The sequence below is a fragment of the Diceros bicornis genome, chromosome 12 (genome assembly GCF_020826845.1).
Source record: "Diceros bicornis minor isolate mBicDic1 chromosome 12, mDicBic1.mat.cur, whole genome shotgun sequence".
Lineage (NCBI taxonomy): Eukaryota > Metazoa > Chordata > Mammalia > Perissodactyla > Rhinocerotidae > Diceros > Diceros bicornis.
In genome coordinates, this window is record NC_080751.1 from 77,137,488 (window position 1) to 77,161,170 (window position 23,683).

Sequence of the window (23,683 nt, forward strand, 5' to 3'; positions counted from 1 at the left end):
ATTATTATGGGAATGTATTTCCCTTGTATGTACTTTCATTAAATGCAGCCTAAAATTCCACATCTCAATTTAAAATAAAGCAGCTACAAATTCGGTGAGATTTGAGGATATTTTCAACTCAAGGAAGCAAACCAAACTTTAAAACATAAGTCTTCATTTAAAACTTCTAACTTTTGATTAATGACTCTTTAGGGTCAAATTCTCAGACAAAACATACTGAAAACTTCGTATATTTTTAGCTTTCTATCTCTATACAGATTTCCTGCTTTGATTTGCATACTCCCACATGAAAAAGACAAAGGAGATTTATATGGTGCATGGCTCTCCTACACTAGGCCACAGAGTCTAACGATTGTGAACCAATGCCTCCTCCCTTCAAGGCTGTGCCTATCACCCCTTATATGTCTCCTTTACCCCACCCAGTCAATACTTTCCATCTAGGCTGTTTCGCTGTTGGAAGAAGTCATTTTTTGATGGGTATTTTCCCAGAATGAAGGAAAGCTCCTGGTTGGTAGGACACAGCCCCCAAACTCATCCCCCTGATGATATGGTCAGGTCTTGCTGTTTGTCTTGTTAGGGGAAGTCTGGAGAAGGCATTACTCCAGAGCACATAACTTACGTCTGATACACCACTGAAGGGTGCAGGTTGACCAGATGTCTGCACTTACCCCACCCAACCTGGGCTCCCAGTACCTCTGCTCCCCTTTCCTGCTGTAGCCAACACTGTCTGGTGAGCTTCCTTTGCCTCATCCTGAATGGATATGGATATAGATAAATATAGATATAGATATAGCTATGATAAATATATAGATAGATATAGATATATAGATAGAGATATAGATAGGTAGATAGAGGTATATAGATCTGTCTACCTATGTATCTATCATCTATCTATCTACCTACCTACCTACCTAACTACCTACCTATCTAAATGTTTAGTGACTTGTGTTTAACCAATGGAATACGGCAAAAGCGATGGGTTGTCTCTGATGGAGCGGGTGGCCTGGCCAGGATACGAGGGCAGCCTCTGGCTAACTCAGCAAGGAGCCAAGCATCTCAGTCCAACATCCTCCAGCAACTGAATTCTACTGACACTATGTGAGTGAGCTTGGAAGCGGACCCTTCCCCGGTGCAGTGCTGGTTGGGACCACGGACTCTGGGCTGAAACCTTGATTCAGTGTGAGCGACTGTGGGATAGATAACTCCTGACCCACGGGAACTGTGAGACAATGTGTGTTGTTTTAAGCCCCTAAGTTTTGGAGTATTTGCTTCTCAGCAATAGATCACGAACATAGAGACAAAAGCTCTCTCTCTCTTTCTCTCCTAGGCTTTAGATTTTAGTGCCCGAGTTAATAATTGAATGAATGAGTTTCCATCACTGTGGGAAGGAAGATGAAAAGGCAGCATTTAAAGAAGAAACAAATAAAGGAGGTATAATTAAAGACAATTGTTACCATCTCTACTGGCATTGTCACAGCAAATGAATATCCTCACGTTTTTGTTAATAGTGCTGATATAACAACACTTCTGATCACTAAGGCTCTATCTCACTTAACATCTAATGATTCCAAGGAATTTATCAGTGCAATAAAATGTTATTTATTCACAAGGAATTGCTTCACAACAGATATTACATGGTGCATAGTAGTAGTTTTCAGATTTAGCTACATATTAACATTACCAGGAAGCTTAAGAAAAATACAGCTATCTGGGCTGCATCTCTAACAAAATGACATCTTTAGTTTTTTCTTTTTAAAGCTCCCTCCAGATGAGGCACAGACAAGGTTGAGAACCACTCACACATGTGTCACCCGGACTTGAGGTGCTAGAGAGAGAACAGCGAGGTCAGGAACCTCAAAAATGACCTCAAGAGGCTGCATTCAGTAAGCACTTGACTATGGCGAGGGTGTGTAGTCATTATCCCGCCTAATTAACACAACACCTGCAAAGAGTATCCTAAAATACAGAATATAAACGGGTTATTACTGCCCCCATTTTACAGATGAGGAAACTGAGGCTTAAAGAAACAAAGTAAATTTTCAAGTGATGGAGTCAGGGCTTACACTCAAGTCTCATTCAGAGCCTGTGTGGTCAGCCAGTGCATCAGTGTTTCCTGCTTCCCAGACAACCACAAAACCTCCGTGGCCTTCAGCAGTGGCATTTGTTTCCTGCCGCTGCACTTGTGGTCAGCTAGACCTCAGCTGACCCAGGCTGGACGGTCTGGGGCCTGAGGTGGTGCAGCTCTACCCATGTGTCTCCCATCCTCCATGGTTGGGTGGTACAACCTGTCATCTTTCACAGCAGCAGCAGAACCAGAGACGAAACCTCACCACAAGCCTAGGCTCAAGTCACAGCTGGGAACACCCAGGGGAGGAGAGAAATCTCGAGGTCAGGCCTGACCTCCATGGGGTGGGAAGTGAACCGCTCCAGGGTGGTGATGGCAGGCTGAATACTTGGCAAATAATAATCTACTCCTCCCATAAGTTCCCTTAGTGACAATTTCTTTCCCACATTTTTCCACCTCAGATTCAACATCTTTGTATAATTTAGTGTTATTATGAGTTCTCTCCAAGCCTGAGGTTTGCTAAGAGTCTTTATCAGTGAAATAACTGAGTTGCCATGTTTGCTCAAATTGGTGGATCTGCACTTAAATATCCAGTTATCTTTATCTCTAAGATGTTGACACACGGCAATAGCCAGCAAGCATGAGTGACACGGACGCTCCCCAGGAAACCCTGACCTCCTCCTACACCGAGAGTCCTTGTTAGAACAGAGCGGTCATTACATGATGAGGGGTCATCCCAGCAGAAACAGGAAAATTGACTTGTGGCCATGGATTAACTACTTTGGAAATGTCCAACTAAATTGGATTATTCTGAAAGCACGATACTAACACTAAGGATAAAACTTTGTCCTTTCTTAGCCAATGAGCACTTTCCCTCTGATAGGAGTAGAATTATTTGATTAATTATTCTGGTCAGCTCAGGCCAGGGTTAAATAAAAAAGCTTTCAGGACACAGATTTGTATCTGATTTGTTAAAATCAACAGCAACAACAATAGCAAACTGAAGTTCCTGGAATACATTATTGTAATTGGAAGTGTCTAAAACACAGTCTCCCCAGTGTGCACACACACCATCCATCCATCCATCCGTCCATCCATCCACCCAATGAGCAACAGGATATCAACTTCTAGGATAGGATGGTGGGATGAATCTAGATTTTCACATTATTTTACTTCAATGGGTGATGGTAAACAAATCTTTTTCTCACTGTTTAAACCTAAAGGGACATCTCATTTATATGAAATTGTCTAAAGTGCAAAGGATACCTACCTTGTGAACTTTAAATAGTACCTCACAGAGGTTATAGATTTTTTCTGCTCGTACCCAGTCTAATGTGCTCACCTGCAAGAAATATAAAACATATACATAAAACAATCATTCTCATACACACACACACACAAGGTAACTATGTGAGATGACGGATGTGGTAGTTAACTTGATAGTGGGAGTCATTTTACAATGTGTAAGTACATCAAATCATCACGTTGTACACTTTACATATGTTACAATTTTATTTGTCAATTATACCTCAATAAAGCTGGAATTTTTAAAAAATATACAGGAAAAGAAACATATTACTTTTAGTTGGAGAATTTAAAAATTTACAAAAATGGAGTGATTCAATGTGAGCTGTGAGGACAGCTGGAACGCTAAACCACATGCTGCTGAGGACGCTGATGAGCAATCCATGCTCACCTCTGTTGGTGTGTGGGATGAATATATTTAGATACATTATTGTTACAAGAACTTGGGATGTAGGAACTCATCTATTATATACAATTGGGCATGATTTTAGGAATTCATTTTGGATTCCTGTTACATTAAATTAAGGACTAATTTTAGGTTAAATTTAGAGAATTTAAGAGGGTAATGAGTTTGCATGTGAAACTGATATATTTGCTGGAGTGTGACCCTGGGAAAAAAACCTTGTGTTTATAGTCCTGCTCTTTAGGAATAAACCCACTAGTCAACTCTATTTCAGAAATGAACAGAAAATTTATTAACTTATCAATTTAATTGAACATGTTTTTGATTGGTCTGATATTATAGTTCACCACTATTTTAACAACAATAATGATCAAAATCATCCAACTTTTTTTTTTTTTTTTGGTGAGGAAGACTGGCCCTGAGCTAACATCTGTTGCCAATCTTCCTCCTTTGCTTGAGGAAGATTGTCTCTGGGCTAACATCCATGCCCATCTTCCTCTATTTTGTATATGGGATGCTGCCACAGCATGGCTTGAATGAGCAGTGTACAGGTCCGAGCCTGGGATCTGAACCAGTGAACCCCGGCCGCCAAAGCAGAGTGCAGGAACATAACCACTACGCCATGGGGCCGGCCCCCAAAATTATCCAACTTTTGAACGATGTTTTAAGGTTTACAATTCATGTTCACATATATGATCTCTAAATCAAAATATTTCATGTAGAAAAATCTGAAATAGCAGTGTAACAAATTCGGACTTTTTGTTGTTTGCCTTGCACTTACTTTTCAACTATTAAAAATAAAAATAAAAAATAAATAAGAAAATCCAATGTTCACTGTACTGTGTCTTTGAAATACTGAAATGACCACGTATTTAGTCAATTGGTGACCTTCTGGTAACCATGCCACCAAATAAAATACCCAAGACACAGTCACTTTAAAGCCACCACAATCAGAATGCTTCACCAAATAGTCAGCTAATGATGTGAAAATTACACTAGTAACTTGCCATTTAATGTTTAATGCTCCAGAGTTAACTCATTGCTACTGTGATTTATACGATAAAAAATAGGGGCCAGGTGGTGGCATAGCACTTAAGTTCATGCATTCCACTTCGGCAGCCCGAGTTCCCCAGTTCAGATCCTGGGCGCAGAGCTACTCTATGTGCCGCGTCCCACATAGAAGAGCTACAGCTCTACAACTATGACACACAACTACGTGCTGGGGCTTTGGGGAGAAAAAAGAAACTGGAAGATTGGCAACAGATGTCAGCGCAGGGCCAGTCTTCCTCAAAATAAATAAATAAACAAGTAAAATAAAAAGGGGAGAAGAAGATTAAAAATAGGAAAAAGGTAAGACATAAAAGCGAGAAGGGTCAATTAGAGGGATAACTTGAAGGTTATTTTTGGATCTAGAGTTAGCCGAGGCTTCCCAGGTACTAATTTCGGAGTAGAAGTGAAGGGGTCGATCCTCTTCCTTGAGGGCAGTGGGAACCGGGCAGCAGTGCTGTGTGACGCCTGAAATAAGAGTGTCGCTCCTGGACTTTCATGACCCCGTGACTCCCTACAGCTGACCCCTCCCTCTCTTCAAGGTCCCCCCGCCGGCTGAGTTTCACAGCACACGGGCTGTCAGAGCTAAGGTACCTTTGTAGGATTAGAAAGTGAACACGTAGACACAATTTTTAACTTTCCCAGTTATGAAAATGCTGCTTATTTGGGGGGAATCTGGAAAACACAAAGAAAAAGAATCACTAAGCACACTATTCAGACACATCCTCCCCAACAGTTTACTGGTTGCTGTAAATATACGTTATGCATATTCATGATGTGATGCTTTCCAGATACAGTTTGTAATACCAGTGTTTTCCACTTCTTTAGATACCTTTCAGAAATGTGACTGTCACGACTGTTTAGAATTTCAGTGTGTGGATTCACCTGTCTTTAAGCCTTACCTCTGTGATGGGCATTGCGGACTGCTCTAGGGTTTTCCACTATAACAGTGCAGTGATGCATGCACTTTGTGTACACTGTATTTTAGTGCTGTATTACACTGAACTCGTCTCTCCTTATCAGTATCTGGCGGAACAGCCTCCAGAGTCAGATCCTATGAAAGAGGCTGTGCTTTTCCCTGTTTGCAGACTTCAGCCCTATCTCCTCCTCAGTCTACGTTTATACCATTCTTATTAAGCACCTGCCTTCTACAAGTCTGTGGTGGCCACCTGTGGTTTGCGCCACCCCCTTCCATTTCATCTTTCTTGCCAATGGCCACTTCTCTTTCCCCCCGGGGGACCGCCCTTCTCTACCCCCAGCTCACGAGCTCCGGAGGAGTCTGACTGTTCTAGCTAGGGGGGGATCCGTGCATCTCATCCTCTGAGCCCGAGGACTGACTCAGGAGGAGAACGTGCCCCATCAGAGACACAGGTGAGACTGAGGAGATGCTTGGCTCCTAGGATGGGACCGTCTGTTCTGTGGACTGAGGAAAATGCTTCCACCCTGAGGGCTGCTGGGAGCCGCGCTGGGACCACGTGGACTTTAGTTACTAACCATGTGTGGATACTGGTTATGGATTGTGACACATGCTCTCCCCTACTGAGGATGATAATAATGGGAGGGTGAGGGGGTACAGAGAACTCCCTACTTTCCACTCATTTTTCTGTAAACCTAAAGCTGATCTAAAAGACAAAGTCTATTAATTAAAAAGAAAGTGGATCTTTCTCTTCATTGCCCTCTGTCTAGTTTACCTGAAGTCCACATCTTCTCAAAGACTCGGCTCAACCAACCATCCTCAGATGCCTTTTCCGACGGCCGGGGCAGGTGTGCCTCCCTCTGCCGAGTCCCAGCAGCTCCACCATCTATTCTCCCTCATGTGACACTTGGGCAAGGCTGTTTTCCTGTTAGTTATCACTTGTGGAGCAGACCCTCCGAGTATGGAGCGGAGTCCTGTGCACAGCAGGCACATGGGGGGTGAGCGCAGACGGGCGCGCCCCAGGCGGAAGAACGCTTAGTTAACGCAACCAGATAACGCAGAAGTGGAGGGTGCAAAATCAGATTGGCAGGGCACAGCTCCACCTCTTCACAAATATGAAACCCTTTCCTTTCCCTGTGTGGATGCAATGTGCACACTTCTTTAATTTAGCAAAAGCACACCACGAAGTACTTCTGAGTTTCTTCTTGAAGCAAATTATCTCAAAAATATTAACTATGTCCTTCAGAGCTCTTTTCACTTTTTATTTTTATTAGTTATAGCTCTAGAAACCTTCTAGGATATAACAACCCAACGCTAAATACGACAATCTCACTGATAGGGACGATTTAGGATAAGACCATTTCCAAGATAACTAAGATAAGAATCTAACGAGCTGGTTAAGGAACTAGTCCAAATGGGAGACCAGCTGCTATAATAAAGTGAAGAAATGTGTGTATATGTTTATCTATCTGCGTGTGTGCACATATAATATACATAGTTAATGCATATATACATTATACACATAATGTATATTATAATACATTGTATACATAATATATAATGTGTATATATAGAATTAGAAGGTAAAGTTCAAAATTATAAGTAATGTATATATATAATAATGTACACTATATATAGTTTATTTTATGTATAATTTATATTATAATGTGTATATATTGTATATAATGTGTATGTATATATACAATTAGAAGGTAAATGAAAAGTTCAGAATGGGAGGTTTGATAGACAGTGGTGTAGTGACAAAACTAAAGTTGTGAAGTCCGACATTCCTAGAGTTTTGTACTAAACCTGAGCACAGCCAGGTGTCACCTGGAAGCTCATTATGATGCAGAGTCCTGGCCCCAATCATTTGAATTGTTCAGATTTAACAAGTTTGGTGTGGGGCTCAGAGATCTTGATTTTTGCGTTTCAGTAAATTTACCATTGATGTAATAAAAGGGAATCTCAAACTGTGAAATCATGTGAGCCAGCAGCCTCAGCATCTCCTGGGAGCTTGTCAGAAATGTAGAATCTCAGGTCCACCCCAGACCAACCAGATTAGAATCTGTGTTTTAAAATATTCCTGGGTGATTCCTATGTGCATTAGTGTTCTTGGCAACTCTGTTGTGCTGGTCTTTTAAGAAAACGATCTGAGGGTAAAAAGCCTGACTCATACCTTTTAACAAGAAAAGAAGAAAAACTGATGGTGAAAGAGAGGAAGGATGGATTGTGAATTAAGAAAACTATATTTACAAAGCAGATGCATAGTCATTATTCATGCTACAAAAGAATTCCTTGGGGCTGGCCCAGTGGCGCAAGCGGTTAAGTGTGCACGCTCCGCTGCGGCGGCCCCGGGTTCGCCGGTTTGGATCCCGGGCGCGCACAGACGCACCGCTTGTCAAGCCATGCTGTGGAGGTGTCCCATATAAAGTAGAGGAAGATGGGGACGGATGTTAGCCCATGGGCCAGTCTTCCTCAGCAAAAAAAACAGGAGGATTGGCAGATGTTAGCTCAGGGCCGATCTTCCTCACACACACACAAAGAAAGAATTCCTTATTTTGCAAACTAGATGCTCCATGAGGTGAGATTTCTTTAAATCAAAGGATCTCTAATGCAGCAAACGTGATTTGTTTTACTCTCTAGTTTTCAGGACCGCATTTCTTTTGTGGAAAGGAGTAAAAACTCCTAGTAGTAAGAGAGAAATGTGGAGAGAAGCACTCTGTGCCATTACAGTACCTTCCTGTCCTCAGAGAAACGATTTTATGTGACTGGAATGGGATGCAACCCACTGTATCCGTACATCCTTACTGGTGACTCAGAAACCAGGATAAGGAAAATGATCCGAGCTGACACCTCGATCTCCAACTAGGACATGACAAAAAGGAAATTACCAGACTCCGTGATGTAAAAGCTAAGACCAATGGTTTTGTAACCACATACCATTGATATTTTTTCCAAATAATGATAGTTGATAATTTTCTATTTTATCTGACCACATTTGACTTGAAATGTAGCAGAAATTTTTGACTATAAGATGCAATATCTTGGCATCTTTTAATATTATTGTGGAACCCTTAATATGTAGTCCCAGGCGTGATCTAGAGTAATGCAGTATTAGAAAAACAATTGTCTAATATTTCTCCAGTCTACAAATCTTCACTTAAATTATTTCTTTCCAGGTAAAAATTTTTTAAATGATAGAAGATACTTGCCTAATTGACACTCTTAAAATTGCTTCCAATATTTCTTGCATATTCATAGGCAACTGCTATATAATTTATATGTTAATGCTATAAGATGCTGTAAAATTGATTTTATAACTGTTTTTTAACACATTTGAATGATGTTTGAAAACATGGAGAGCTGAAACATTATTCTTCTGACTCCAATCTGCAAATGAGAAATAACTCTTCTGGTTAACAGAGGAGAGTGAGAGGGGCCGGGGAGTCCTGGCTGAAACCCCCCTTTCCAGCATCTGTTAGTGGACTGGAAAGAGCCAGGGTGAGCGCCCACCTCTGGGCTCTGTCTCCCCTTCACAGGATAACTCAGCTGGAAAACACAGGCTTCCTGCTCCTCCCATGGCTCCTTTGCTTTCTTCCATCCCTTTCCCTCGTCTTGAAGGAGCTCAGAAGCCATCCTTGAATACAGGACTTTATCTTGTAGGTTTTCCTAAATTATGTGCCACAGAATATTTGAGCCTTTTAAGAATTCATTTAAATATTCTGACACAAAGTGTTGAGAAACAAGGCTCTGTGAATGTAGTCAAGCTTTCTGAGTGAAATCCCTGCTCCTGGGGGAGGATGACTGAGTGGTGACCAAGCAGATAAAGACTCGGAGGACAGAGACAGTGAGCCATCAGGCCGTCTGCAGAGTTACATCTTTTGGAGCCACTGGTTCACGTTCCAAAGGGAAACGGACCAGAGACCCTCCTCTCCCAGGAGAGCTCATTTCCATTAGTAAGACAAAGTGTCCCTCCTTCTGAGCCAGGCACCTGTCTAAGCTCTGGGGGGCACGACTCCAGAGTTCCTCCTCTGGCTCAACCCTCTGTCTGTGCATCTGTGGGGCATCAGAATTTGCCATCCCAAAACGTGTGTCTTGGCTTGATTATTTTTAAGAACAAAAGACTCAGAAAGAAACTTTGACCTTTCACCTAACTGCCTTAAAAGAATTTAAGATAGAAGGCCGGTCCCAGGAAGGAGCTATCACTATAGATAACTATAGTATAATATGAACTAGGTGTGGTGGACAGGAAGTCACCTAGCAAAGCCCATTTTTATCAAAGTTCTCTCCGGTCCCATTGTCTATAGATGGCCCAGCAAACATTTGTTTACCAAACATTTGCTTTTCTATCTCCATGTGATTTGCTTTCTTCCCCTTTGAAGTCCCAAACCACTACCCCCAACATCATCCTCTGTCTTTAATTAAGGTGGTATTTAAGGTGGTGGCTCTGGCCATTTTGGTGAGTTACTCAGTTTTCCTGGGTTTCTCCCATATATATGTTATTAAATTTCATTTTCTCCTGTTAATCTGTCTCATGTCAATTTAATTCTTGGACCAGCCAGAAGAACCTAGAGGGTAAAGGAATATTCCTCCTCCTCTATGTTGGCAAATTGCCACCAGCTTCAGGATACAAAATCCAAGACCATACAAAAATATATATAAATATACAGGTATAAATTCACTCACTATATTTTAACCACGGGCACTCTAGGACCAGTTCAACCGACCCCATCTTATCAACAGCGTGATTAAGAGTTGTTTTTCACGAACTGAGAGTTGACCCCTTGTCCAGTTCAGGCTGGTTGAGACCACCAACCCATCAACTGGGCCTGCGCAAAAGCCTGATAAGTGATCGTTTTGATGTCAAAGAGCTGAAAACTCCACCCTCAGGTCATACTAAGGCCACCATTTTGTAAACATGGGTCCTATGAAGAGCCATGAAGCTTGACTACGGTTGTGCAGATCATCAATTACTTCACTTCTCCCTACCTCCTATCATCTATCTCCACACTTCAGACGGCCCTGCCCTTCATCTCATAAATTTTGCCCCAAGCCCTGGATCGGGAAGACAGACCCGAGAGCATTGCCTCCTGTCTCCTTGCTGGTTGACCTCACAATAAAGCTTTTTCTTTTCTCAAAAGCTGATGCCGTAATAATTTCTTTTATGCACATCAGGCAGAGAACCCCCACTTTGTGCAGTATAATATTTTGTGTATTGCTTTTACAATGAGAAGTTGCTGAATATTAACAGTAAAATTTCATCTGTTAGATTCAAATGCATTAGAATTTTCAAACACATTAATAAATATATAAATTAAGTCAGTGTTCACCATGGCCTGTGGGGCATTCCAGCTGGCATTTATTATCCCTGACAAAGAATGGAAGAAACTGTTGAAGAGGGTAAATAATGTGCCTATACTCCCAGCTGGTAAACAGAAAGATGTGTTTAGAACCCATAGTTTGTATTATTAATTTACAATCTATTCTACTAAGCCACCATTTCCCTAATGTTTTGTGGAGTAAGTCTTTTCCTTTGTCTTACAAAATATTCCCAGCTCCCCTTTCAAAATATGCTTTTTTGTGTGTGTGAGGAAGACCAGCCCTGAGCTAACATCCGATGCCAATCCTCCTCTTTTCTGCTGAGGAAGACTGGCCCTGGGCTAACATCTGTGCCCATTTTCCTCCACTTTATATGGGATGCTGTCACAGCATGGCTTGACAAGCGGTGTGTCGGTGCACGCCCGGGATCCAAACCGGCGAACCTTGGGCTGTTGCAGCAGAGCACGTGCACTTAACTGCTTGCACCACCAGGCTGGCCCCTAAAATATGCTTTTGTTATTTTGGATAATATATGAAAAATTATTTAAAACATTCTATTTTAAACTAGCATGATACCATTACGCAATGGTAAAATTCAATTTTTTTCTATTTAAAAAGTTATCATGTTTCCAGTTCTGCATGTAAGGAGCTTGAAAGTCACCACTCCTACCTAACAACGAGTAAAAAGCTGAACAGATTGAAAACTCAACAACTCTTCTTGGGTCCACAAGAGAGGGGAGGACACAGGGCAAACTGCTGCCCCCAAGACTGGGGAGACAACAGATCAACACAGGTCAGCACGTCCTCCCGGAGCAGAGGCCCAGAGTGGACTGCTGCGGAACGGTAGTCAGTGAATTGTGGGAGGCTCAGGACAGACAAGTCTGAGAGATAAAAACTCCAGGGGACCCAGTCACAGGGGACCCACAATACGGTGAGGTTTACCTCCAGGAGCTCGGCCAGGTTTCCATAGTAAATATGGAAGAAAAACCTCCACCATGCTTCCAGCTGGGAAATGAGGAAAGGAACCCTTCTGAAACAGCTCACAGCACTCTGTTCTTAACAAGGTTGCCCTCAGGGGAAACTAGTTAAAGGAGTGTAAGCTGCTGGGGTATTATCAGAGCCTAACTGACCTGGGGGAGGGAAATACCCAATGCCAGCCCCCTCTAGTCATCCTTGCCCACCGAAGAGGGAAGAAAGAAACTAAGACACGCTTGTGAAACTCACAGTCCAGAGGCACAGGCTCACTAAAGTCTGAGGCGTAATCACGGGACCGTGGAAGGCGTCCCCCCTGCTCACCACACCTTTAAGGACGAGATACAGCTGCTGTTGCTTTTACCCAGTAAGTCGTGTCCCGCTGTTAAGAAAATTAAATTCCAAAAGAAGCATCCCTTGGCATAGCAAATTCCCAGGAAGTTATTTTGTGGATACTGACAAGCTGATTCTAAAGTTTAGGAGTAGAAGCAAAAGACCGAGAATAAGCAACACAATATTGAAGGAGAAGACAAAGTCAGAACACTAATGCTACCCGACTCGAAGACTTACTATACACTATAGCAATCAACACGGTGTGGTACTGGTGAAAGAAACAACAAATAGATTAAGGGAACAATCGATAGAGAGCCCAGATACAGACCCCATAAATATAGTCGACTGCTGCTTGACAAAGGAGCAAAGGCGATACAACGGAGCAAAGACGTTCTCTTCAACAAACGGTGCTGGAACTACTGGACGTCCACATGCAAAACCAGGAGTCTAGACACAGACCTTACACCCTTCCCAAAAATGAACTCAAAATGGATCACAGACCTAAATGTAAAATGCAAAACTATAAAACTCCTAGAGGAGAACATAACAAGAAAGCCTAGACGACCTCGGGTATGGCAATGACTTCCCAAACACAACACCAAAGGCATGATCCCTGAAAGAATAATTGGTAAGCTGGACTTCACTAAAATTAAACACCTGCTCTGTGAAAGACGCTGTAAGGAGAATGAGGAGACAGACTGGAGAAGAATACGTGCAAGACACATCTGATAAAGGACTGTTAATCAAAATACACAAAGAACTCTTAAAACTCAACAATTAGAAAACAAACAAGCCGAGTGAAAAATGGGTGAAAGACCTTCCCAGACACCTCCCCCAAGAGGATATGCAGATGGGAAATAAGCACACGAACAGATGCTCCACATTGAGTCTTCAGGGAAATGCAAATTAAAACAACAATGTGATAGGACTACACACCCATTAGAATGGCCAAAGTCAAAAACTCTGACAACACCAAACGCTATGAGGATGTGGAACAACAGGAACTCTCATACGCTGCTGGTGGGAATGCAAAATGGTGCAGCCACTTTGGAAGACAGTTTGGCGGTTTCTTAGAAAATTAACCGTAGGCTTGCCACATGATCCAACGATTATGCTCCTTGGTATTTACTCAAAGGGACTGAAAACTTACGTCCACACAAAAACCTGCACATGGATGTTTACAGCAATTTTATTTATAATCGCCAAAACTTGGAAGCAACCAAGATGTCCTTCAGTAGCTGAATGGATAAATAAACTGGTACTTCCAGACAGTGGAATATTATTCACCAATAAAAAGAAATGAGCTATCAAGCCACAAAAAGACTTGGAGGACCCTGAAATGCATACTACTAAGTGAAAGAAGCCAATCTGAAAAGGCTCCATACTATATGATTCCAACTATACGACACTCTGGAAAAGGCAAAACTGTGGAGCCAGGAAAAAGATCGGAGGTTGCCAGGGGATGGGGGAAGGAGGGATGGATAGGCAGAGCACAGAGGATTTTTAGGGCAGTGAAACTATTCTGTATGATACTATAATGATAGATACATGTCATTACACATTTGTCCAAACCCATAGAATGTACAACAGCAAGAGTGAACCCAAATGTAAACTACGGACGCTGGGTAATTATGATATGTCAATGTGGGTTCATCCTTGGTAAAAAATGTACCATCTTGTGGGGGACGTTGATAGTGGGAGAGGCTGCAGATGTGTAGGGACTGGGAGTAGATGGGAAATCTCTGTGCCCCTCTAATTTACTGTAATCCTAAAACTGCTCTGTTTTCCTTATTTAATTAAAATAGAAATGGAACAGCTGCCATTTCTACCTTTAAAGATGTGAACGAACTCTTGGAAATCTTTCCAGAAGTCTGGGAGATGGAGTGTCAACATCACACTGAAAATGATTTCCTAGACTCATCCAGGGTCTTGCTGTTCCTTTACCAGAAACAGCACGGACCAAAGCACATCAAAATGGCCTCACTCTTTTCTTTTCTTTATGTCAATAAAGAAACAGAAGTTGCTGCTGATGACTCTGAGAAGAGAATGGGGATGGTGGGAAGTCGTCTTCCGCAGAAATTGTTAGGAGTGAGAACTGAACAAAGGAACCACCTGCTGGGAAGCACCTTAATCTGGAAGGAGAACGAGACGCCAGATAGCTTACAGAAAAGACGAGGAGGCCGGTGTTTCATTATGAGGAGGTAAGGCACAGGTCTGTCTCCATATCAAAGATGCAACTCTGTCTCTGAGGAACTAGAAATTAGGTAAAGGAGGAGGTGAAGAGCTAGAGACAGAGCAAGACAGACAGACAGACAGACAGAAAGAGATACAGAGAGTATGACAAGAGAGGCTGCCCTGTTTGGAACGGGTAGTGCCAAGCTGCCAGAGGGAACACACAGGGTTGTTTATTTGTTCGTTTGTTTTCATACAGTTCAAATGACGAAGAAACCACAACACACCAGGGCAAAATCCTCTAGTGACTGCAGAAGCGGAGGGTGTGTGGGCAGCAGTTGGCCAGGTGGGCGTGGGGACGCATCGTGAACCGAGCAGGCCACCGTGTGGACAGTTCCTATACTCTTGTGATAGTTTGTGAGTCCTAAAACAAAGAGAAACGTGACTTGCCTCACAATATAGTAGCTGCTTCTGTGGCTTTCAACACGTTCCAGCCCCCCACCCAGTTCTCGCTGCCTCCTGCCCTGTTTTCAACCCCAGGAACAGGATGCTCGCCTTGGGGCTGACGCACCAGCATCTGGATCTGAGCACCAGCGATCCCAGCATGCTGTGGCTAAGTTCAAGCCCCAAATGAACACCGAGGACAGTTGTTCAGTTGTTTCACTTTTTTTCCAGGTAAGCAGGCAAATTCACCACAAATTATGGGAGAAAGTTCCCGGAGGAACCACAGGAGGCAGCAGATGCCAGCACGTTCTTCACGCTGAGTTCCCTGAGATGTGACGACAGGTGGGGTCTACTTGGAATTTCGCGTCCACCTGGGGCTGGCTCTGTGAATGGCTCAAGCTCTCCTGGGCTGAAAGAGGACGTACAGTTCCCTGCAAGCATCAGTGACCTGGCGCCTCCTCCAGATTCCTCCAGAAATAACTTGCAGACTTGAAAGCGCCGTGCGGGAACAGAATGACTAGGAGACTGAATTTTAGTTCAATTCAGCTTGGTTAATTCGAGATCCCCCCTTGAGGCTTTCTGCTTGCAGAGGAGCACATGCACGCACAGGGGGCACTCACCCAGCCTTGTGTCCGTGGGGGAGCCGTGTCTGAGGACGGGACATGAGGTTGCGCTCACGGAGGGCTCACCCTGACAGGCGGGGTGTGCAGAGCGCCCTGCGTGCTGGCTCTCCTCTCTCCACACACCCTCCGGCAGGGGCTGCTTTATAAACACCACTCTGCAAGTGGGGCACCTGAGGCTCAGGGAGGCCAACAACCCCCCAGACGACTGGGCGTGACACCCGCCTGCCGTGACTCCAGACTCGCCTCTGGGTCTTGGAACAACTGTCACTCCATTATCTGTGCGTGGGGGGTCAGGTCATGGCGCCCACACACAAATCTCATGAACGAGGGGTGGCCTGGGGGCAGCGAGCAAAAGCAGGAAACACAAGGGGAGCCTTGTTTGCAGCAGTGACCTTGAACTCTCCCACAAACCCTCAGACCCACATTTCCAGGGCGTTGCCCAGCCGTGGGTGACGAGGAACCGGAGTGGCAGACGTCTGAGCCGACGCCACTCAGGCATTTTAGAGAAAGAAGCAATTACATGTGGCTGGAAAGGATCCGATCTTTTAATTAGAAGAACTGAGGGAGCGGCAGGGTGCCTCCTCCCCGTGCGGGGGAACTTCTGCAGCTCAAACGCTGGAGAGCCGAGGCCTCGGCCCCACTGCTCAGGAAGGGAACCAGCTCTGATTCACGCTTGATTCCCGTCCCAAATAATTCCTGCCGTTCCTACAAATCATGTGACGTGTTGCTAGTGAAATAAAGTTTGAACGCGCCTTTTGGTGAATGTGTTCCATAAGCTCCTCCTGTCCTTCCATTTTCCAGGCCCAGCAGCTGTCTGACACGGCGCCACAGACTACCAGAGCCACTGTGGCAGGGTGGCCTCGCTAACGTGCCCTTCGTGGTCCTCGAACCTCAGAGAGAGCAGTGTGCTTTGCATTTAGTGGAAAAAGAGGCGAGTCCACGTTAATCTTTTACAGCCATATCTGCATGTGCGAATCACTGCTGGCAAATGAACACGAGGACACACCCATGGTCGGCCCCCTTTGGGAGGACACGACATTCAAGGTCTGAACTGGGACCTTTTGAAACTGAAGTGACTTCTAATAATAATTATTTTGAGACAACAGTGAAATCCTGTGCCCACGGGACAGCGATGGCCTAGGGTCCCTCCATCCCGCAGGACCCACAGTTAGATCACAACAACCCTTTGTTGGTAACTCTGCTTTAATTTATCAAAATCAAATGACAGCTGTTAAATTGCACATTTTCCAAACACATATTAGCTGCCCAGGTGAAAATTAGCTCTTCTTTTTACTTTCATACTTGATTTTTTCCTATTCCTATGAAGTGACATTGGGAAAATGTGTCCCATTTTAGAAAAGTGTATTTCTCACAACCTTCCCTTTTGATCCACGAAGTGCCCATGCATCTGTCCTCAGTCAAAACTTTTAAAACAACAAAGCAGAGCAGGTCTAAGTTTATGAACTTTAATATAATTTAAATGCTGAGACATGACACCTAATATTTTAGAGGATTTAAATATTCTGCAGATGAAAATAAAAATAAAGCCAAAGTCATACCATATCAGGGCAACAGGCTGTGGTAAACTGAAGTCACTATTACTTTTCTTTGAAAAATGAAAATCCACCTACGCCAGAAATCATTTGTATAAAAACCTGATAAAGGGGCCGGCCCTGTGGCGTAGCGGTTAAGTGCGAGCGCTCCGCTGCTGGCGGCCGGGGTTTGGATCCCGGGGGTGCACTGACGCACCGCTTGTCCGGCCATGCTGTGGCGGCGCCCCACAAAAAGCGGAGGAAGATGGGCACGGATGTTAGCTCAGGGCCAATCTTCCTCAGCAAAAAGAGGAGGACTGACATGGATGTTAGCTCAGGGCTGATCTTCCTCACACACACACAAAAAAAAACCTGATAAAGCAGGTTTCTTCCAACTGTGCCTGGAGCCAACGCTCGGGATTCGTCACACCTGAAGGGAAAGCTGCTTCTGAGCACTCAGGCGCTTCCTGCAAAGCGCCTGGCTTTCCGAAAACAATCCGAGTGGGCCCCGGCGGGAGAGCGACTGTGCTGCCCGTCCCAAGTCACTCAGAAGATGCAATTCCTGGAGTTTCTGGAGCACTAGCCACACGGGGCTCCAACCCTCAGATGGAATTATCAGCTCATACGGGACTTTAATGGCCCCTTGTAAGGAAGCTAAATCGCTTTACTGGGGTTATGTACAGAGTAAGCGGAAAGCTCTCAAGGTGCAGATGGCTCCTGGGCACAAAGTCACAGATTCGCTGCAGCAGCAAGGAGCAGCTTCCAGTCTCGAAAAAGAATCACCAAAACCTTCATTTATTGGCAACAGAACTGGGAAAGCTCACCTGGTTCCACTGAGGAAATCAAGGCTTGGAGAGCGAATGAGGGGTGAGCAGGGGCCAGACCCGAGTCACCAGACCCCTCATGTGCCCCTTCTGCTCCCCCAGGTCAGCTGAGCACTCAGGCCTGCAGACGCCATCAGCGTCACTCAGCACCAGGCAGGCGTGAGGTATCCGTGAAAAGATGTGGTGTTCTAGCGATCCCTAAAACATTCGTAATTTAGAAGATGTAGCTAAATATGAGAAAAGAAAGGAGCAGAATATGGAGGCTGGCTTGTCAGTGCTAACGAAGACGGGGCGGGACAGCAAAGCCACGTGTGTCCCAGGGACCTGGGCACTTGCCGAGGGTGTGCACCGCGAGGGCGCAGCGTCCACTCCATCTCCATTTACCACTCAGTCCTTTTCCTCAGAGCAGAGACCTGAACAGATTTCAGATTTCTAAGCACAATATTTATGGTAGTAAAAGGCGAGGTTTGCTTCAGGCAAATCTGAGCAGCTGAGGTCAGGGAACATATTCCATGATGTGGTGTGTGTGTCGTGCGTCAATGCCGAGAAAATCGGCCATGGGGCTTCAAAATAAACAAGCAAAATCTGGTAGTAATAAAAATCACATCATCCATCTCGTGATTGTAGAGATCTCCTGCACCCCCACCCCTCAAAAAATTAGAATTTCTGTCCATGAAGTTTAAACTGCCATGGGAGGTGAATTAAATTGCCGTTTGCTCCAACAGCTATAGAAATTTGATTAAATACTTAAAGCATTTCTCACAATTTAGAATTTTGTATGTGGGGAAAAATTACACCTTGAGACTCTTTAACAGTTAACAAGAAAAGAAAAATGCAAAGGACTTTGGGTGTGTGGTGTGGGACAAGTGCAGTCACATCCCCTCCCTGTTCAGAGGGGGCGGGGCCTCCCGCGTCAGGTGCTGAGCGGGAGGTAGGGAACCACATGGCGGGGAGCTGAGACACTCTCCCTCCTCATGAGGTCAGGCGAGGGCAGAGCCGCCCGGTGGTGATTTTCCTTCTGTGACCGGACGTGGGAGACACCTCTGCTGGAAGCCTAACAAGTACTGACTGTTGATGGCCCCGTCTGGGATTCACCAATCATACTCAGAGTCGGCTGCTGCCTCACTGCACAGCCCGAACTGAGGCCATTATCTGTGTTTATTTTTGTTCTACTTTGTTAGATGAAGCCATATAAAATTATATTTAGCAACAAATGTTAAAGTACATTATCACATTTGTTTTGAGGAGAAGTCAGTGATTACTTATGCAAATATTTAGAGACCTTTTCAGCATCAGTAAATTCACAGCACTGGCTTATCAAAGACCCATGCCCCTACATGCAACGTGGTCTCCTGGATTGGGTCCTGGGACAGAAGAGGTACCTTAGTGGAAAACCTGGTTTGACAGAGTCTGTGGTTTAGTTACAGTGCTGCATCACTGGTAATTTTCCAGTTTTAACAAACATCCCACAGACATGTAAGGGGTAGACATCTGGGGAGACCAGGAGGAGGGCTTCTCCATACCGGTATGTGCAACTTTTCTATAAGTCCAAAATTACTCCAAAATGAAAAGCTTATTTAAAAAAACTAAACTTATCAATGAGAAGAAAACGTGCATTACTGTCCTGATGTCTGAAGGTGAAGACTGATTTGTCCTTTTATTGTCTTTTATTTTTTTAAACCACTCTATTGAGGTATGATTGACATGCAAAAAGCTGTACAAATTTAAAATATACAACTTGATGAGTTTGAAGATGAGGATACACCCATGAAACCATCACCTCAATCTATGCCATAAACATATCCATCGCCTCCAAAAGTGAAAGATAAGTATTGGCGAGAGCATGGAGAAAAGAGAACCCTTGTGTCCTCCTGGTGGGAATGTAAAATGGTGCAGCCACTATGGCAAACAGTATAGAAGTTCCTAAAAAAGAGTTAAAAAGAGAACTATCATATGGTTCAGCAATTCCACTTCTGGGCATTTATCCAAAGAAAATCAATCTGGATCTCAAGATATCTGCACTCCCACCTTCACTGATTGCAGTATTATTCACAATAGCCAGGATGTGAACACACCTAAATGTCCACTGATGGGTGAATGGACAAAGAAAATGTAGTTTATGCATACATGGAATATTATTCAGCCTTAAAAAGAAGGAAATCCTTTTATTTATTTATTTATTTGGTGAGGAAGGTTAGCCCTGAGCTATCATCTCTTGCCAATCCTCCTCTTTTTGCTGAGGAAGATTGGCCCTGGGCTAACATCTGTGCCCAACTTCCTCTACTTTTTATGTGGTTCACTGCCACAGCATGGCCTGATAAGTGGTGTGTATGTCCGCACCGGGGATCCACACCTGTGAACCCGGGGCCGCCGAACCCAGAGCCTGCGAACTTAACCACTACGCCACTGGGCCAGCCCTCCTTTTATTTATTTTTAATGGCAGAAAGTTCCATCAACAGTATACGTAACTTGCATCCAACTTTTTAGATACCTGAAGCTCTCAGGTTTTCTTGTTTGTTTGTAGTTCTCACGGAGAGTGAAATTGCTTTAATTGATAAACTAGGCAGGGCACTCACAGTAGATTTGGTCAGTTTTGGGAGAACGGTGTTGGTGAGAACTGGAAAATAGAATTCTAAATGATAGCATTCAGGACCCTACTATCTCAGGCTGTTTGTTGATTCAATAAAACTTGGAAGCTATGAAGGAAAGAAGAGCTTTTTAAATTTCATTATTTGGCCATTAGATTAGAAATGTCTGAAGAGAAGGCTTTTGCCTGTTTTTTGGATTTTTCTATCATATAACTGATGCTCTAAGACATACAGCCTTCTGCATCCCCCCCTCCGTATCAGCTGATGTTCTAAGCAGGAAAACTCTCTACCATTTTAGCGGCTGTTTGACTTGAAAGAAAGAAATGGCTTAGTTAACTTATGAATGCATTAGCCAGCAGATCCACAGGCAGGACCGCTTCCAGCCATGCAGGGCCAGCAGAGAACGGCAGGGCCTCCTCCCAACACCAGATGTGACCACTGCTCTCCTACACGAATGACCGGTCAGCAACCCCCTCCCCAGGGAACCTCAAAGGCGCCCTTACCGGAGGCGAGCTGAAAACGTAGAAGGACGAGCCCTTCAGGGCCAGGAACTTGGGTCTGAAGGTTTGAGAGGAGTCGGTGCCTTCCAGTCGCTCGTTGACCCACCCCATATGCACAACCTGCAGAGGGAAACCTTTACAATTAAAAACCAAGCCTTACTAAGAGCACACTGTTGCAGGGGTAGACAGAACAAGCAAGCAAGTTGTCCCCCACTAAATCAGCACCCTCAAAATCAGGAGACTGGGGGACCTGGGAAAGTTAAGATCAATTTCCAAATCTCCAATCAAGTAGACACGATACGAAACTGACGTATCTTGAATTAAACGTCCACAGTTCTGTATTGGGCCAGGTTCCAGATGTGAGTTTCTACACGCTTTTAGTTTTGACTTCTCAGCTGCATTAGAATTATTCATTCCATATAGATTTAAACACAGTATTTAATTACATTCTATTGTTGTTAGTGCAATCGAGTGGATTCGGACTCCTAGAGACCCTGTGCACAGCAGCAGAGCAGAATCCTGCCCAGTCTTTCTGTGCCATCCTCTCACCTTCCAGTGCTATATCAGATGATGCTCCACCACCATTCACAGGGTGTTTCTGGCCAATTTTTTTGGAAGTGGGTGGCCAGGTCCTTCTTCCTAGTCTGTCTTAGTCTGGAAGCTCTACTGAAACCTGCCCACCATGGGTGACCCTGCCTGTATTGGAAATCCCAGTGGCATAGCTTTCAGCATCACAGCAACACGCAGCCACCACAGTATGACAACCTACAGATGGTGGTGGGGTTCCCTGACCAGGAAAGGAACCCGGGCCGCGGCGGTGAGAGCATTGAATCTTAACCACTAGATCACCAGGCTGGCTACATTCTATTAGAGTTACTATTTCAGATTTGTCTATGATGTTGCAAAAATAGCTAATATATTTTCCATCTCTATAGTAAACATAGAGTTGACGTGGAAAAAATGATTGTTTCTTTATAGTTCAACATCCTAATAACAGTGAGTATAAATACAAAAATATTAGATACTTATAACTGGCATCAAATACTTTTGATTTTGTGACAAAATATAAACTATAACTAATCAGAATATGAATCAAAAAGTTAATGGAAACAGTATTACAATTTAACAATTCAGTGCATGAATTCAAACTAATATTAAGCTAAAATCCCTGTGTCTTACCTAAAATTTTAATGTAACATATATTTTGTAGTAAGTGGTAAGAGTAATTTCATATTAATTTTCTCATTTCCTTATTTTGCCACTTTAAGAAAAACCAAATAATTAACATTTTTTTAAAATAATTTTATTTATTTATTTTTTCCCCCAAAGCCCCAGTAGATAGTTGTATGTCATAGTTGCACATCCTTCTAGTTGTTGTATGTGGGACGCGGCCTCAGCATGGCCAGAGAAGCGGTACATCGGTGTGCGCCCGGGATCCGAACCCGGGCCGCCAGCAGCAGAGCGCGAGCACTTAACCGCTAAGCCACCGGGCCGGCCCAATAATTAACATTTTTATGGAGTAAATATTTAAAACAACTTGCATATTTAAACAAAATTAAATATAAATTATCACAAACATGCCAACCACTTTATGAAATCAAACTATCCCATGAGCTGTTTCAAGGTGGGGCATCCTTCAGGTCTGAGCCACCCTGGTGCTCCCTGAAGCACCCTTGATGGAAACTGAGTGAGTGCCAGGATAGCTAGCTCGGGATCAAGGCAGATCATTCCCGTCTCCAGTTGTTACTTCAGAAATCACTGACAGCTTTCACTCTTAGGTCCAGCGAGAGACTTCCTAGGTCAAGGACCCAGATGAAATTGTACAAAAATCAGACTTCCACAAGCAGGGTTCCTAGTGATGGAAAAACATGCAGGAGTGTAGTTCTATGGAGAGTGGAGGCATAGCTACACAGTCAACATTATCCTGGTCTGATGTTGAATACAAACAATCTAATGCTTTCAAAGTTGTAATTCGTCTTATCAGGCCGTCCTAGATATACAGAGCTTTTTAAAGTAACCCAAGTATTTCACTGGTTCATGGACTCGTAAGTTCCTTACAGTCGAGCAGGAAGACTTAGGAACCACATCAATGTGATAAGATGTTAACATTATAATAGACAGTTTTTTTAATTGAAGTCATAATAGCTTATAATATTATGAAATCTTAGTTGTACATTATTATTTGTCAGTCACCACATAAACTCGCCCCTCCACCCTTTGTGCCCAACCCCAACCCCCTTCCCCCGGTAACCACTAAACTGTTCTCTCTGTCTGTGCGTTAGTTTATCTTCCACGTATGAGTGAAATCATACAGTGTTTGTCTTTGTCTTTGGCTTATTTCACTTAAAATAATACCCTCAAGGTCCATCCATGTTGTTGTGAATGGGACAAATTTGTCTTTTTTTATGGCTGAGTAATATTCCATTGTATATATATATACACCACATCTTCTTTATCTAATCTTCAGTCGATGGGCACTTGGGTTGCTTCCACTTCTTGGCTATCGCGAATAATGCTGCAATGAACACAGGGATGCATAAGTCTCTTAGAATTATTGATTTCAAGTTCTTTGCAAAAATACCCAGTAGTGGGATAGCTGGGTCATAGGGTATTTCTATTTTTAACTTCTTGAGAAATCTC

At 43.7% G+C, this 23,683-nt stretch overlaps 1 protein-coding gene across 6 annotated transcripts in view; it reads right to left on the minus strand.

Moving 5' to 3' along the window:
• The window catches only part of SNTG2 (syntrophin gamma 2), a 303,678-nt gene that overhangs the window by 63,999 nt on the left and 215,996 nt on the right, over positions 1-23,683 (minus strand). For all 6 annotated transcript variants that reach the window (XM_058551873.1, XM_058551875.1, XM_058551872.1 and 3 more), the window contains 2 exons: positions 21,047-21,163; positions 3,336-3,407 (listed from right to left, as the gene is read on the minus strand). In XM_058551873.1, coding sequence (XP_058407856.1) covers positions 3,336-3,407; positions 21,047-21,163 — 189 coding nt within the window. The remainder of the gene's footprint in view (positions 1-3,335; positions 3,408-21,046; positions 21,164-23,683) is intronic.